This window comes from Carassius carassius, chromosome 8, assembly GCF_963082965.1.
Source record: "Carassius carassius chromosome 8, fCarCar2.1, whole genome shotgun sequence".
Classification (NCBI taxonomy): Eukaryota; Metazoa; Chordata; class Actinopteri; order Cypriniformes; family Cyprinidae; genus Carassius; species Carassius carassius.
This window is the reverse complement of record NC_081762.1, coordinates 9,691,447-9,709,755: the sequence shown is the minus strand read 5'-3', so window position 1 is coordinate 9,709,755 and position 18,309 is coordinate 9,691,447. Positions and strand designations below refer to the sequence as shown.

Here is an 18,309-nt window from a genome sequence, read left to right as displayed (position 1 = left end):
AGTAACATTGCCGGGTTTAATCCCGGGACGAGCGCTGTGTGAACAAAAGCCAGATCTAATGCCGTGTCGTAGTGATGATGCAAGTTATCGCGCGACTCTTTTACCGGCTGTTTTGAAGGAAGATCAACGTTCGTGACAAAAAAATATGTGCAAACTGTAAAGAAGCACAAATCAGTTAGTTCCTCACTTTACGCGCTGATGCCGAGATCGTTCGCCAGCTTCAGTGAAAGTATAACGTGCCTAACGTTTTCGACTCGTACATTACACGTCACGCCCTGATGTCACGTGTCGTTACGGGATCTTTACGGGTTGTGTGTGAAAGCACGCACATATCCCGGGTAATCACTGGCAGTGTGAAAGTGCAAAATCTAGCGACCCGGGAACAATTGCCGGAACACTTTACCAGTGTATTTGCCGGAATCGCAGTGTGAAAGGGGCTATACAAAACAATAAAGTACATTAACAAATAGGATATAGGATAACAAAGAAGAAGGTGGCCAGCAAGGACACCCAGATTTCTACCCCACACTCAATAGCCATCACACACACTCTAGTAAAAAACCAAACATGTCTCACACTCACACTCATTCTGTCACACACACACACACACACACACACTCACTCTCTCTCTCTCTGTCACACACACACACACACCAAAACAAGAGCAGAGCAGCAGTATAGTCCCAAGCAACCAAACACTTCCCCCTTTTATATGCACAACACAGCCACTCATTGGCTCATAAAACTGACCAATCATGTTTAAGTACAAACACTGATATGTTACCTGTTTAGCTAACGCCAGCCAATCATGCTGGGTCTATACCTCACTCTGCTACACTAGCAACAGGGGTCATCCACGCCTCCTCATTCAAATAAAAGTCTTTGTCTTTTCCTCGCTCAGAGTTGCTATCAGATTGGTCCTGAATCACTTATAAGATAAGACTCTTAGGTTGCTAGGTCATTGCTAGGTAGTTATTATAATTTGTTCTGTGGGGTTGCGTAGGCATTGCTGGGTGGTTGCTAGGGTGTTCTATTTGTTTGGGCATTGCTAGGTAGTTGCTAGGGTGTTTGGGTTGCTAGGGCATTGCTAGGTGGTTGCTAGGGGGATTTGATATGTTGCTTGGGCTTTGCTAGGTGGTTGCTATGGTGTTCTGGGTGGTTGTTAGGGTGTTTTTGTGGTTGCTAGGGCTACATTGTAGCTAGGGTGCTCTGTGCTTTTGTTGTTGTAAGAACATTACTGTTTGGTTGCTAGGATGATTTTTTTATTGACAGGGGATTCATTTGTTGTCCTTATGGTCCTCCAAATGGTTGCTAGAGTGTTCTGGGTTGTTGCTATGGCATTGTTAAGGTTTTTATGATTGTTGTAGTAACATTGTTATATGGTTGTTAGGGTATTATGGATGGTTGCTAGGGCATTCCAGGTGCATTTCTACATGGTTGTTAGAATAGTCCGGATAGTTGCTAGGGTGCGCTTTGTTTGTCAGGGCATTGCTATATGGTTGCAAGGATATTCTGGTTTGTTGCTAGGACATTGCTAGGTGGTTGCCAGGGTGTTCTGTGTGGTTAATAGGGCATTGTTAGGGTGCTCTTGATTGTTGTTGCCAGGGCATTTCTAGGGCTGTTGCTAGTGTGCTCACGTGTGAAATTTGCTACTTCAGATCTATAGTTTGTTCATTAAAATAAAATAAATAATAGCGATAGCGAGTCTACATGCTTTTTTTTTTTAATTAGTGTTTGCTCATCTGCAGATGCAACAGATTTGTCCAGCTTGTATTAAAATCAGATAAACTGCCAGTTTGCAGTTGCTCTCACATTCCATATTTTCCACATTCACAGCACATTAATATTATTTACATTGATTGCAAAGCAATGTGAAATAATACTGTAATGTTAAAAGACTTCCTAGTCATCGGGAAGAAGGAGGCGGGAACCGGCGGACAATCAAACAAAGACTTTAATTACAAAATAAACACAAAACAGCGCACCAGCCCCTCACGGACGACTGGTGCGCATAAAATGAAACCAAAACACAACTAAAAGCCCAGGCCTGGTCCTCTCTCGTCCTTCACTGTCGTCGCTCCAGTTTTATATCCTTCCATCTCCTCTGTGGGACTCAAGACCGGTGGTGGGTCGCAGGTATAGCGGATTTCCCAATCACTCCACCTGCCTCACTCATGTTCCCACATCCCTCGGCCCCGCCCCACCCGTCACATACCCCCATCGCCCCTCGCAGGCCGGGTGGTACCCTCGAGACTGCGCTCAACACCTCCCCCCCCCCCGCTCACGGGGACCTGCGGGAACCTGGGGGTAGGACAGACGAGGCGAGAGAAACGGAGATGGAAAGAGGAGCGACAGAGACGAGAAAGGGGAGAGAGGAAAATAAAAAATAAAAAAATTCCGGTTCCCAGACGCACTGCTGCTCGGCCCTCCACCGGCTGGGTGATCTCCTCCGCAGTGCCTGGCGGTGGCACTAGACGGCCCTCGGCGGACGGCACGACACTCCTCCGCCGCCCGGTGGACGGCGACGGCTCCTCCGGTTTTGGGCAGCCGGCAGGAGTCCCCCGTTCTCTGCTCCTCCGGATTCCTTCACGGAGGCAGCAGGCTCCTGCCCCCTGGCGAACGGCGCCGACTCCTCCGCTCCCTCACGGACGGCAGCCGTCCCTCCATATCGTGGGCAGTCGGCAGCGAGCTTGCCTGTCCCCGGCAACTCGCTCCAGTCCACCGCCTCGAGCGTCCATGGCGGCATCCTCCTCGCCTGCTCTGTGGCACCGCGGATTCACCACAGCGGCGAGGGATCTTCAGCAGCGCGTCCCTCCTTCTCCCGGGCTTCAGCACCACTGTAATGATAAAAACCTTTGTAATCGTCGGGAAGAAGGAGGCGGGAACCGGCGGACAATCAAACAACATTTTAATAATACAAAATAAACACAAAACAGCGCACCAGCCCCTCACGGACGACTGGTGCGCTCAAATAAAAATCAAAACACAACTAAAATCCCAGGCCTGGTCCTCTCTCGTCCTTCACTGTCGTTGCTCCAGTTTTATATCCTTCCATCTCCTCTGTGGGACTCAAGACCGGTGGTGGGTCGCAGGTGTAGCGGATTTCCCAATCACTCCACCGGCCTCACTCCTGTTCCCACATCCCTCGGCCCCGCCCCACTCGTCACAAATACACCTTCAATATCACATCATTTAGATTCATATCTCACATTTTCTCCACTGAAATGGATAAATGATAGATTATATGGGAGACAGGCAGACAGATATGCCAAAACAAGACCTTGTTTGCCTTGACACTCCATAAATAATCTTTCTCCTCCCATCTCCTCCTCATTCATTTTGACATTTCTTCCTCTCATAGTGTCAAACTGTGTAAGCCATTGAAAACTAATTACACCACAACTCAGTGTGGGGAATGGACTCATTATCTAAGAATGCATTAATATAATCATGGAAGGGGAACTGAGGTCGGGCAGTTTTCCACGCTATGTTCATGCTCTATGTTGCACATTGTGACCTAATGATTTGTCCACACTTGGCTGAAGTTTAAAGGACTATATTGTTTACATCTGTTTGAACTGCCAGAGCATTTACTGCAACATTCTTTCTCATGTATGTAGTTCTGGCGTAGCAGATGGGTTTGGATTCCAGATGTTTAACCTTTGGGGACTCGTAAATGATTTCTCTGTTCCCAAAGATATCTCTGTTCCCAGCTAGTATAGTTATGCTGTCAGAGCAGCCTTTAAAGTCATGAAATGCTTAAATGTAAATGATCATGCAAGTTTAGTTAAATTCTGAAATAAATGTTTTCCGTTTGTTTAGAGAAATAGGCCACTTACTAGCATCCTGTGTTTTATAGGTGTGGACCTAATGCTAACTCCAGTATGAGCACTATACAGTAGCCCATAGCTTTCCTTTGGACATTGACAGAGAGAAGACACTGAAGAGACAGAGAGACAGCACCATGGCTGTCTTCAAGCTGGATAATGTTGAAGACCTTTATGAGATTGGAAATGTTTTGGGAAGGTAAAGAGAGTCACAGCTGTTTATTCACAGCTGTTACAACTGTCTTATTCTCTTAACTGAAAACAAAAAAAAATATCAGATGACAGTATCATGCTATATACTATTATATATTATATATACTATCAAGATTGTTGTTCTTTTTTTAAGAAATGTATACTTTTATTCAGCATGGATCCATTAAAAAGAGCAGCAAAAACAGCAAAAACTTTTACATTGTTACAAAAAATAATAATAATAGTAATTCAAATAAATACTGTTCTTTTGAGCATTTCATTCAGTGAAGAATCCTGAAAAAAAAGAATATCATAATGAAATGTTTATTGAGAAAATCTGCATATTAGAATGATTTCTGAAGGATCGTGTCGCACTATATACTAGAGTAATGATGCTGAAAATTCAGCTTTTACATCATAGGAATAAATTACATTTTAAAATACAGATTTTTATTTTTAATTGTAATAATATTATACACTGTTTTTACAAAAAAATTACCAACCCCAGATTCTGAATGGTTGTGTATACCAAAATATTGATCTAACAATAATATAAAAACAAAATGATACTTTTCATATATATTGGTATTTAAATATTATTTTAAAGGCACTTCAAATAATATTTTGATATTATTAACATGGCAACATTTCCAAAATATTCATTTTGTAAATGTTCAAACACAAAACTAATGAATTGAGGTTCCTTTTTTTCTATTTTAATGTGGTTCTATTGCTTAATTATTATATTAAAATGAATCTACATGAAAAACTGTAAATAAAAAATTATAAATAACATAATGAATCTAAAATAAATTAACAAAAAAAAATTAATTAAAATAATTTACAGTGCCATATATACTACATTTTTAATATGTACATTATACAATAGGTTCATTATACATTCATAGTACTGTATATATGATTATCAGTTTTGACCCTTTTTACGAACACTGTTGAATAACTACCTAGTTCTTTTCTTAATACATATCTCCATTGATTCTGTCTGTTGCCATCCTAGTGGTCACTTCGGGCAGGTGCGTGAGGTGCGGGAACGAGCCACTGGTGTACTGTGGGCCGGGAAGTTCCTCAAGCTGAAGAAAGGTGCAGGAAGCAGGCTGGGCCTGGAGAGGAAGAGTGTGGAGAAGGAGGTGGAGATCCTACAGAGCCTTCAGCATCAAAACATCATGGCTCTCAAAGATGTTTTTGAGAGCAGGGCAGAGGTGGTCCTCATCGTTGAGCTGTGAGTATTTATTTAAAAAAAAATTAAATGCATAAAAAAATATAGCGTAATCACACCTGAATAAAGGTGTTGAGAGATTGTGTTCAATAAAGGAAGGATGATTCTATATTGAAAATAACATAAAGTTATATAAAATGATTAATATCACCTTGTGGATTGTCCATCATATTTCACCTAAAAGTAAAAAACATAAAATATATTTTTAAATTATACATTGTTCAACATATTTTACTCCCAAATGTTTTTATAAAAATCAACATTAAATTTAATCACAGTTGCATTTTACAATTGAAATGCTATATTTAATTATAAAAAAAATTGCATTAAATGAGATTACGAGTTTTTCATTGTTCTTTGATCTGTGGATCATTCTTCTTTCTTGTGGATCTTATCTTTTTTTGTATAAAGCATAAAGGGTGGCGAGCTCTTTGATTTCATCGCTGAGAAAGAAAACCTCACCGAGACAGAAGCCATTGAGTTCATGAAGCAGATTCTGGAAGGTGTCAGCTACATGCACCTAAAAAACGTTGCCCATTTTGACCTGAAGGTAGGGAGGAAGCCCATTTTTATTATAGCCTCCATGTTAGTCAGAAAGCCGAACCAATCAACCACAGGCACGGTTTCAAATGACCTTCCATAGTTAATTTTAACTGTGTGTAGCAAATATGCCACTTCCTATAAAGATTTCAAAATGGTTATGTGGAAGTAGACTGTGTACCTTTCACACCCAAGCTGTCACCTCTGACCAAAATGAACTTGACACTTCGAACGCAACAAAATGTATGCAGACAAATATTTTGAATGCGTTCACTGTGAAAATCCCTTAGATCCACTAAATGTATTATATATTTAAATGTCTGTAATATTTATTTATACTGTGTCATCAAACCTTACTGAGCTTTATGAAAGAAATCTGTGTAGAACAATAGCTTGGTTAGGGTTAGATGAATTTCAATACGGGTTTAAAAAATGTACAACCTAATAAACTAAACACGTCATTTACAATAACAATAAATAAACCTGTGTTGTGTATAAGGCAAAAGTCATGTTCTTATCTTCCTTCTTGTTCTTCAGCCGGAAAATATCATGTTGTTGGACAAACATGCTCCCAATCCAGACATCAAGATCATTGATTTCGGCATGGCCCATCACTTCAATCAAGGAGAAGAGTATAAGAGTTTAGGTGGAACCCCTCAGTATATTGGTGAGTGGTTCAGTCTGTGTGGTTTTGAGTTCAAGTGATTGTGTTTAAATTTAAATGCCATAAATCTACGCAGACCTGAATGCTTGTCCAGTACCACAAGAATGAGATATACTCTACTATTGAGGTCAGAATTTAAGATAAAACGTTTTTTATGCTCAATGAAGTTTGCATTAATTTCATCCAAAATACAGTAAGAACTGTTATTATGAAATATTTTTCCAATTTTAAGGAACCATTTTCTATTAAATGTATTTTATAACTTTGATGCAAAGCTGAGTTTACAGCATCATTAATCCAGAAATTATTTCGCTGTTTATTTGCTGCTCAAGAAACATTTCTTATTATTAACGAATATTACAAACAGTTACTTTTTTACTCTTTTTATCAGAATTCTTTGATGAATAAAAAGTTCAAAATAATAGAATTAATTTAGAAATAGGTTTGTGACAGTTTAATCTATTTAATGCATCCTTGCTGAACAAAAGTTATAATTTCTGTAAAAAATAATATCTTATTGACGGTATTGTTTACTTAAAGGGACAGTTCGCTGACAAACAAGTCTGTCATTAATTACTCGTTCCAAACCCGTAAGACACTAAAGATATTTTAAATGAAATCCAAGAGCACTAGAGCAATAGTTACCTTCAGATTTCTGTACTGTTAAACCGGTTTTGTTATTATTTAAGCAGCTACAATAAATTTGTCAACAGCTGAGTACTGACTGATAATTATAGTGCCTGCATTTACATACCTGTGTACAGTATGTTTTGTGAAGCGCGTGTGCGCATGTTGAGTTCGCATCTGCTCGAGTGTGTGTTTGACTCAACACCTGCTTCTGTCTCTGCATGCATTATGTTCCTGCTTTTGGCAATATGCACTTTTTTTTTCTAGCGGTCTCCAAGGAGACAAACTTCAGATGAAATGGCAGAGCCGACTAAGTTCAGCTGAAAATTGAGTGGACAGAACCAGAAATAACTATTGTGAGATCACACATGTAATGTCACGGCTGATGTACTGCAGAAATGCCCTTGAGTCATTTAACAGCTCATCAATTCCTTTAACCTGAAGGAAACATAGTGAAATGTGACACACACACAAACACACATTATCCGGCTACACTTATCAGTGTTCTTTTAAATACTGACCTTGACAGAATGCAGATGCACACATATTTTGTCCGTGTGGCCTGAAACTGTGTACTTCACTAGACTAGAGACCAATATTATTTTTTACAAGCAATACCAATAGAAATCATTTTTAATGCAAAACAGAATTAGCTTTAGTTCTGAATTTGGACACCATAAGAAATAGATGAATCATATGAACATTAAAAGTATGCATAATATAAATATTGAATTATGAATTATAAAAAATATATTAAATAAATACAATAAATACAATTAATTTTAAAATATTAAATAATAATAACAGCAAAAATAATATTATACTAGTTGTTTAGAGATGTAAAGTCTTTATATACATTTACATAATATGAATATAAAATTATATTATAAATAATGTATTCAGTAAATTAAAATAAATAGTTTAATAATATAATAGTAAATTATAATGATATTAATATGAAGGAATAAAATTGTTGTTATGATATAAATATTTCCTATAAGATATAAGAAGATATAAGAAAATTAAAATACAATTTTTTTCCTGTAAATATAAGTGTACCTTGCTGAATAAATGTTAATGTACAGAGAATACTGGTATTATAACAACCAAGTATTATTTCCCATGAGACTAGGTACTTGATATTAAGCAGACCCTCTTGTTCAAAGTGACTAGCACTTAACTTATCATGAGGACGTCCTTTGTGAACAACTAGAGCTTAAGTGTTTTTCTAAGCACATCTGGTGATAGGCTGAATTGTAATTTCAGTAACACTCCAGTTCCTGAGTAAGCCGTACTTTTAGATGAACCTTTTTAGCTGCCAAAATCCTCAATAATTAAATGATCCCCACCACTTAATAGACAAACACGTCTGCCCACTTTAAAAGGATGGTTAACCCACAAAATAAAATTTCCTAATTTACTCACCCACATATTGTTACAAATATGTTGTGTTCAAAGTCATGAGGGTGAAGAAGTTATGAAAGCATTTATTTATTTATTTATTTATTTTATTATAACTTTTTCTTTGTGTGTTTTTTAACAACTAGAGATTAACAGGAGATGCCTTTATGCCTAGTTTGTTTGCTAGCCAGCTACTTTAAATCATCCCCCGCTGGGTTTGTATCAAATTAAAGTGAAGCTTTGTTCGTATGAAACTCAGTAGGGAACAGAGCACAATCTACTGTGGTTCATGCGAGGACGTGAACATGTGCTGCTGGTCTCAAAGAATGCACTTAATGGTCTAATTTTGTCAGTTCAGATATGTCTGCTGTTGTTCAATTCAATTCAAGTTTATTTGTATAGCGCTTTTTACAATACAAATCGTTACAAAGCAACTTTACAGAAAATTATGTTTCTACAATATTTAGTAGTAGCTAGTAGTTTGTGCACGTTTGACAGGATTTTAGAAAAAAAAATAAAATAATAATAATAATAATACAAGACGTAGTCAGCTAGATGATGAACTATCAATATTATTAATTAATAGTAATTATATGATGCAGTCACACATGTAGCAATAATTGTTAGTTCTGTTTGTTGATTCAAGGTTAGGATCATCTGGGGTCCTCTGAGGGTCAGCATCATCTCTTCTCAGGTGTTCTGGATCCAGACTGGAGCTTGTGTAAATCCTAGTTACCACGGGATGTAAATCCCGTGGCAAAACATAGAAACAAAATAGAGACATCATTAGCATAGCTGCTGATCCAACAAAGTAAAATTAGTTTAACCCAAGCTAAAGAATAAAAATGCAGATGCAACTACACTCACAATTTAAGAGATACATTATTCGAATGCTTGGCGAAAGAGATGCGTTTTTAATCTAGATTTAAACAGAGAGAGTGTGTCTGAACCCCGAACATTATCAGGAAGGCTATTCCAGAGTTTGGGAGCCAAATGTGAAAAAGCTCTACCTCCTTTAGTGGACTTTGCTATCCTAGGAACTACCAAAAGTCCAGCGTTTTGTGACCTTAGGGTGCGTGATGGGTTGTAGCGTGGTAGAAGGCTAGTTAGGTACGCAGGAGCTAAACCATTTAGGGCCTTATAGGTAAGTAATGATAATTTGTAACTGATACGGAACTTAATAGGTAGCCAGTGCAGAGACTGTAAAATTGGGATAATATGATCATATTTTCTTGACCTGGTAAGGACTCTAGCTGCTGCATTTTGGACTACCTGTAGCTTGTTTATTGACGAAGCAGGACAACCACCTAGAAGTGCGTTACAATAGTCCAATCTAGAGGTCATGAATGCATGAACTAGCTTTTCTGCATCAGAAACAGATAACATGTTTCGTAGCTTGGCAATGTTTCTAAGATGGAAGAATGCAGTTTTTGTAACATTGGAAATATGATTTTCAAAAGACAAATTGCTGTCTAATATAACACCCAGATTTCTGACTGTAGAGGAAGTAACAGTACATCCGTCTAGTTGCAGATTGTAATCTACAAGATTCTGTGTGGTGTTTTTTGGTCCAATAATTAATATCTCTGTCTTATCCGAATTTAATTGGAGAAAATTATTTGTCATCCAATTTTTTTACATTTTTAACACACTCTGTTAGCTTAGATAATTGGGAAGTTTCATCTGGTCTCATTGAGATATATAGCTGAGTATCATCAGCATAACAGTGGAAGCTAATTCCGTATTTTCTAATAATATTACCAAGGGGCAACATGTATATTGAAAATAGAAGGGGACCTAGGACGGATCCTTGTGGCACTCCATATTTTACTGATGATAAATGAGATGACACCCCATTTAAGTAAACAAAATGGTAGCGATCGGACAGGTAGGATCTAAACCATCTTAGAGCCTGCCCTTGAATACCTGTATAGTTTTGTAATCGATCTATGAGTATGTCATGATCTATGGTGTCGAACGCAGCACTAAGATCAAGTAAGACTAGAAATGAGATGCAGCCTTGATCTGACGCAAGAAGCAGGTCATTTGTAATTTTAACAAGTGCAGTTTCTGTGCTATGGTGGGGCCTGAAACCTGACTGAAATTCTTCATACAGATCATTTTTATGCAGGAAGGTGCTCAATTGAGCAGACACAACTTTTTCTAAAATTTTAGACATAAATGGAAGATTTGAAATAGGCCTATAATTTGCCAGTACACTAGGTTCTAGTTTTGGTTTCTTAATAAGAGGCTTGATAACCGCCAGCTTGAATGGTTTTGGGACGTGACCTAAAGATAACGACGAGTTAATGATATTGAGAAGCGGTTCTTCGGCTACAGGTAACAGCTCTTTTAGTAATTTAGTGGGTACAGGATCTAATAAACATGTTGTTGGTTTAGATACAGTGATAAGTTTATTTAGCTCTTCCTGTCCTATATTTGTAAAGCACTGCAGTTTATCTTTGGGTGCGATGGATGAAACTGAAGTGTTAGACGCTGTAGAATCTACATTCGCTATTGTATTTCTAATGTTATCTATTTTATCATTGAAGAAATTCATAAAGTCATTACTATTTAACGTTGGTGGAATATTTGAATCAGGTGGCGTCTGGTAATTTGTTAATTTAGCCACTGTGCTAAATAAAAACCTTGGATTGTTTTGGTTATTTTCAATGAGTTTGTGGATATGCTCTGCCCTAGCAGTTTTTAGAGTCTGTCTATAGCTGGACATACTGTTTTTCCATGCAATTCTAAAAACTTCCAAGTTAGTTTTTCTCCATTTGCGTTCAAGACTACGAGTTACTTTCTTGAGAGAGTGAGTATTACTGTTATACCATGGCACAGTACGTTTTTCTCTTACCTTTTTCAATTTGATGAGGGCAACAGCTTCTAATGTATTAGAGAAAATAGTGCCCATGTTGTCAGTAATTTCGTCTAATTCATGTGTATTTTTGGGTACAAATAGCAGTTGAGATAGATCAGGCAGGTTATTTGCGAATCTGTCTTTGTTGGCTGGAACAATAGTTTTGCCCAGACGGTAACGCTGAGACATATAGTTAATATCAGTTATACGCAGCATGCACGATACAAGGAAATGGTCTGTAATATCATCACTTTGGGGTACAATATCTATAGCAGTAAGATCGATTCCATGCGATATAATTAGATCTAGTGTATGATTAAAACGATGAGTGGGCCCGGTGACATTTTGCTTGACTCCAAAGGAGTTTATTAGGTCAGTAAACGCAAGTCCTAATGTATCATTTGCATTATCAACGTGAATATTAAAATCTCCCATGATTAGCGCCTTATCAACTGTAACTAGAAGGTCTGAGAGGAAATCTGCAAATTCTTTTAGGAATTCTGTATACGGCCCTGGTGGTCTTTACACAGTAGCCAGAGCAAGAGATACATTAGATTTCTTTTGCATGTCTGACAGTGTAACATTTAGCAGAAGTATTTCAAAAGAGTTAAACCTGTATCCTGTTTTCTGGGTAACATTGAGAATATCACTATATATTGTTGCAACACCTCCGCCACGACCAGTCTGACGGGGCTCATGCTTATAACAGTAGTTTGGTGGAGTAGACTCATTTAGACCAAAATAATCATTTGGTTTTAGCCAGGTTTCAGTCAAGCAGAGTACATCAAAACTATTATCTGTGATCATTTAATTTACAATAACTGCTTTGGGTGTGAGTGATCTAATATTTATGAGCCCAAACTTTAAAAATTGTTTTTGATCATTTACTTTACATTTTTCTGGTTTAATTACGATAAGATTTTTTCTAGATCCTACATTATATTTTGACCTCACTATTCGGGGAACAGACACAGTCTTAATAGTTTTTACAGCGCAAGTACTTTTATCATTTAAGCGGGTGGAACAAAACTCATCATAATAGTTATTAGAGAATTGTCTTACTAGTCACATGGAGCGAAGTGTCCTGGAGATGTTGTCAGAGAGCAGCTCCGCTCCGACTCTGCTGGGGTGTAATCCATCAGCGCGAAACAGCCTAGGACGCTCCCAGAAAAGATTCCAGTTATTAACAAATAGCAGTTTCTGTTCTTTACACCATGACAACAACCATTCATTTAAAGCAAAAAGTCTACTGAACCTTTCGTGTCCTCGTCGATACGTGGGCAGTGGTCCTGACACGACGATCGTCGCCGCGGGCGTCGTGCTGCGAACCGTCTCGATCAGGCTGCTGAAGTCCGGCCAAACTTCAAACTTGTTGTCCGGCCAAAGCTTTCTGAAATGTTTGATTAATGCAATAAAATTAGTTCAGCGTGCTGCTGCAACTAAGAAAAATCCTGAAGAATTGAGGAGAGCCAACAGAAGAGTTGGAGATTTTTATTTTTACTTGACTTAAGCCTTTGTTTCTCTCCATCTGTTTCAGCCCCTGAGATTATCAATTACGAGCCTCTCAGTACAGCAGCAGATATGTGGTAAGTCTTACCAAGTTAAATTAGCAACACAAACACTCATACATACATGGAAATATATAGTGTTGAAGTGCATAAGGGAATTCACAGGCAGATTCAGACTTGATTTGTCTTTCTCCGACATCCCCAGGTGCTCATTAAGCTGTGTGCATCTGTCTCAGACTGTTTTTTGTTGTTGCTTTTTTTGCATGTTAAATTGCTTAGAATTCTATATATCAGTTTTAAGATTCAGTTAATGATGATTAATCTTGTTCTTGTGATGTTTTTCAGGAGCATTGGTGTCATTACCTACATTCTGTAAGTAATCTTCCATTGTTAATCATATGATAAGACTCCTGACAGTCAAATCCTTTAAGAATCAGTCTGCGACCCAAAGTGCTGCTCCCAATTTTCAGATTTTAACCAGGACATGAATTACCTCTGAAATAAAGCTTCCCCGTTTGACAAGCAATGTGCTTTTACAGGTTTATAGGTCAGGTCCTGTGGGATGAGATCAGTCATGTCAGAAATAAAGTACACCAGATATGGAGTAGATAACCAACAGCCTGTCTAGTAATAGCCTTTATCTCCACGCAGGGATAAAGCAGTTAATCTTTATGGTGGTGTGCATATTTTTTTAAATGTTAACATATTTTTTTGTATCCTAGATTACTGTGCATAGATGTTGCAGTAAAAATATATGTAGAAATGTTTGTATTTTTATGGAAATTACAAAAATAAAGACAATTCTTATTCATGTATATTTATGCCATTAGTTTGAGCGGCCTGTCACCGTTCCAAGGCGAGACGGATGAAGAGACGCTGAGGAACATCGTGGCAATGAACTACGAGTTTGAGCCTAACTACTTCAGCCAAACCACCAACATGGCTAAAGATTTCATCCAGAAACTGCTAGTTAAAGAACAGAGGTAGCAATAATCAGATTAATTATATTAGAATAATCAGGATTATAAATTGGTTTAGAGTAGGCGAAAGTTTCCCAAAACATTTTGTATTTTTGTATTTTTATTTTGTAGAATATTTATCCATTATTTTGTTTATGCATTTTAATTTATCAATACACTTTTTATATATTTTTTATATATTTTCATCAAAAAGATTGAAATATTCCCAGATTGCTCTGCTTTGAGGGAGTAATATAAACTGTATTTCAGATTCAATTCTATTTTAATTTCATCTTTAACTGTCTAACCTAACTTTTACCTAATGGATCATTTATAAGGGTTAAATATTTCTTATGTGCATTTGTATTTAGTGAAAGAATGACAGCAGATGAGTGCCTCGTTCACCCCTGGATTAAGGTGAGATGCGTGAACTCATCAGTTTCCTCATATTACATTTCATGACGTAATTATTTTTAATTTTACCTTGATCATTTCAGTAACTGTTTTCCACATCCATTTTATTTTTTAGCCTCTCAATAGAACTCAAATAGCCAAGAGGAACCGCTCCTCCATCAACATGAAGAACTTTAAGAAATTCAACGCGAGGAGGAAATGGAAGGTTGGTATTCATGTCACTGCTGTGTTTTTTTTTAAATGGTCAGAGAAACTAGCTATTGGCTGGAGTGTGTAGACTGCCGTTACCCACAGACCAACTTTTTCAGTCACAACCTGTGTGTCTCAATGCATACTTTGTCTTTTTGTATTTTTGTCTCCCTCAGTCATTCTCTGTCCCCGCTGCAGTATTTAATGAACATCTAGCTTTGCTATTTTGTCATATTGGCCTCTCATTCTGCATTTGATCGGCAGCTGTTTACATGTTACATGCTCTTCACTCCCTCCCAAAGGGATAGCTCAGCCAAAAATCTGTTTTTTTTTTCCTTTGCAAGAATTTAAACAGAGATTTTTTTTTTCATGTTTCCAAGTTGTGAAAAAACACACACACACAAAAAAGACTTAAATGTTCCTTTAAATGTCTGAACCGGTTGCTAACGCTACCTTAGCTGACTCAAATGACTCACTTCTCTAAACTAACAGACCTATGAGTAAAGAGAGACACCTGCTGAGTCATTATGTAACTGTCATGCTGCCCTTTTGATGCTTTTTTTCTGTCTGGATTGTGATGAATATTTACAGATAGGCTGTGATATTTCTGAACTATTACCTAGCTATTTGTTCTTCTCACCACACAGATGTCGTTTAACATGGTTTCAGCTTGTAATCGGTTTTGTCGACTGCAGTTACTGTGTAAGGCCCACGGTCCGGAGCAACAAGAACTGGTAAGAATCTCTTGATAAAACACTATTTTAAAAGCTTTTTAATTGTTGCAGGGATTATTTCTCATTACTGTATTGAGAAGGACATAGATAAGGTGCTTAAATATAAAAAATAATGCAATGGTTCTTTACTTTCCTTTTTTTCAAAATCAGAGAGACTGTGAGAGCGATCAAGAGGACACAGGCACAAAACCTGCTTCTCTCTTACGCAGACGTCTTAGTAGCAGTTCATAAATGTTATCGGTAGAGGGAGTCACAAACCACAAGCATCTCCCTGTAACGAAGCAGCAGCGCTCATTCAACCTGCAGTACTTTGTACTGCTAACAGGGGGAGAAACAAGCCGCAATCCACAGGCTTTTTTTCCCTTTTAAAAGGCCTTGAACCTCAGTGCATGCAATTGCCCAACCACCAGCTGCGTATCCAGTTACAGTGGATGACCACATCTGAAAGAGGGATGGGGCCAAGAGATCATTGTGGTTTTCTATGCTAATATGCAAGTGTGTTCATAGAGTTCTACCTCTGATACAATGAGTGTGATGCTTCTACCTGAAGTGCTGTTGACAGGATGGTCTTGAAGGATGTTCCTACAACATTTCCTTAAACTAATCGTTTTTTTTCCCCTCCGGTTATATTTCAGTAGGATATATACTTGCTATATACACTACTGTTCAAAAGTTTGGGCAGGTTTTTCTTTGAAAAAAATTAATACTTTCATTCAGCAAGGATGCATCAGATTCAAAATTGATAGTAAGGACATTTATATTGTAACAAAAAATCAATAAAATGAATGCAATTCTTTCTACAAAAATAGTACACAACTGTTTTCAATATTCGATATTGATGTTTAATGGGCAACAAATCAACATATTAGAATAATTTCTGAAGGGCCACGTGACAATGAAGCGTGGAGTAATGGATGATGAAAGATTAGAGAGATTAAAACATTTTACCAACCCTAAAGTTTTAAACAGTAGTTTTTAAACTAATACTGGGCAACGATTAATCACATCCGAAATAAAAAAAATTGTGTTCATAATATATGTGTGCATACTGTGTATATTTATTATGTATATATAAATACACACATGCATGTATATAGTTAAGAAAAATGTTGTTTATATGTTAAATATATTTATATACAATAGAAATTATATGAATATAAATATATACATGTAAATACATTTTCTAAATATATACTGTATGTGTATGTCTTTATATAATATACATAATAATTATACACAGTACACACAGATATGTTATATAAACAAAAACTTTTAATTTTGAATGTTATTAATCATTGCCCAACACTACTTTGAATAAATATTGTATTCTAATATATTAAAGCCCTGTTTATACTTGGTACTAACATCTAGCTCAAAAACATTTTAGCAGCTTGTAATAGGAGTTCAAAGGAAGGTCTCTGACAATATGAATCACTTTGTTAGTTAGAAATGTTCAAATGTAAAATAAATATAAAAAATGCAGATTATTTAGAAATACACTGAGTATGCGGTCTTTTTACATTACACTACAGATGCAACATGGTCACATGCATTTCTGACTACCTCTGAATGTGGTTTGAGTCAACCAATCATGACACATTTAGAACCCCATTTAGTACTGACAACATGTGATTAAATCAGCCGAGACGGATCTTAAAACCAGGTGTAAACAGGGTCATAGTTTAATGTACTAAAAGAAAAACAAGCAAGCCAAATTATAAGGGAGGGCTTTCGGGCTGATGTCTTAAAATACATATTTTCTCAAAAACTGGTCTAGTCCAATACATGTTCTGTCCTAAATTAGACTATCAGAGGCCAAACCTTATTCCCTTTATTGATACCATAGTGAGATTGCACCAGTTGCATTTATCTCTGTATCTCTAAATAATAGTTGAAATATTAAAAGAGTGCGAGTTTAATATCTAGTATGCATCTTCTTCATTATGGACATTTCTGAACGTCAATGGTATGCATTTATGACAGATATATACGGCTGTTATAAATCGTGTTTGACATGCAAAGCAGTTAACAGTTTTACAACGTATTGACTTTCCTCATCTAGTTTAATCAACAGAGATTTCATGTGAAGAGACACTTTAAATGTACTTGAATGGTGTCATGCAGTGTTGAGCTTTATGAAATGCTGCGTGGATTATTCTAGACACTAATTGTTGCCTTTACTTTCAGAGTTTCAAGTAACTATATATAGTTAAACAAGTCTTTTTCAAAGTATACTGGTCTTCCTTGTAGATTTAAATTCACTGCTTAGTCTTCCATTATTCAAAAATTACAACATTTTACCCTCTTACACTCTGGCCTATAGCTAGACTTGTAATATGAATATCGTACAGATTAATAATATATATCATTGTTATGATATATTTTGTATACTATACCTCACTTGCAAGAATGTTGCTGTCTTCAGTTATGTAACATTTGCCTGAGGGCTGTAATTCCTGTAATATTATGTAGGTCTATCACACATATATGTCAACAGACCACTTTTTGTATCAGTACCATTTGTTGTTGTTTTTTAAATGCAGCATTTCAGGTTAGTGAGTGAGATTTCTTCTGAACGAGTCTGTTTATCAAGTTTTCTTATGCAGTATTTGTGTGTTTCATTTGCGTCTGTGTATTTGTGAACAATGATTTGGTGCATATTTGTTTTTTTATATTATTTGAAACTATTATTGTCTTAGTTATGATAAAAAATAAACAATTTGGTGCATGCAGTTTTTGGTATACAGTTTGTTAGTTTAATGCATGTCCTTGGTTTGTGTGATACTGCTTGGTGTAAATTAAAAGCAGTTTGTCCTTTAAATATGTCTGATCAAATTTGTTTAAACACATCATCATAATTTTGGTTTTTAAATTATCATGGAAAAACCTGGAAATATCAGGGAATTTCAAAAGTGTGATGTCCAGAGCAGGAAGATCAATTATTAAATTGCTAAAACAACAACAATAAGAAACCTATGTAGCTCTTCACAATTGTTTGAAAAAGGCAGGAAAATTTATCAGTCAAACAGTGTATAGGAACCCTGACATAAGATCTATTACCGACGAATTATCAGATAGATATCTTTATTAACCCCATTAGCAATACCTAACTTTCCTTCATTGTCATTAAACGTACACGTGGAGTGTGTTGTCT

General features: G+C 36.8%; 1 protein-coding gene across 2 annotated transcripts in view; it reads left to right on the top strand.

The window, feature by feature from the left end:
- LOC132145201 (death-associated protein kinase 2-like) overlaps window positions 1–17,976 on the top strand; it is a 28,494-nt gene extending 10,518 nt beyond the window's left edge. Inside the window, exons 1-12 of one of the 2 annotated variants that reach the window (XM_059556027.1) lie at window positions 3,720–3,765; window positions 3,860–4,026; window positions 5,038–5,259; window positions 5,668–5,806; window positions 6,334–6,463; window positions 12,889–12,937; window positions 13,205–13,231; window positions 13,690–13,842; window positions 14,190–14,235; window positions 14,348–14,437; window positions 15,069–15,155; window positions 15,306–17,976. In XM_059556027.1, coding sequence (XP_059412010.1) covers window positions 3,965–4,026; window positions 5,038–5,259; window positions 5,668–5,806; window positions 6,334–6,463; window positions 12,889–12,937; window positions 13,205–13,231; window positions 13,690–13,842; window positions 14,190–14,235; window positions 14,348–14,437; window positions 15,069–15,155; window positions 15,306–15,386 — 1,086 coding nt within the window. In that variant the 5' untranslated portion in view covers window positions 3,720–3,765; window positions 3,860–3,964 and the 3' untranslated portion in view covers window positions 15,387–17,976. Of the gene's footprint in view, window positions 1–3,719; window positions 3,766–3,859; window positions 4,027–5,037; window positions 5,260–5,667; window positions 5,807–6,333; window positions 6,464–12,888; window positions 12,938–13,204; window positions 13,232–13,689; window positions 13,843–14,189; window positions 14,236–14,347; window positions 14,438–15,068; window positions 15,156–15,305 lie in introns of those variants that run through there. The other variant, XM_059556026.1, reaches the window with a different exon arrangement.
- Window positions 17,977–18,309: the final 333 nt, after the last annotated feature.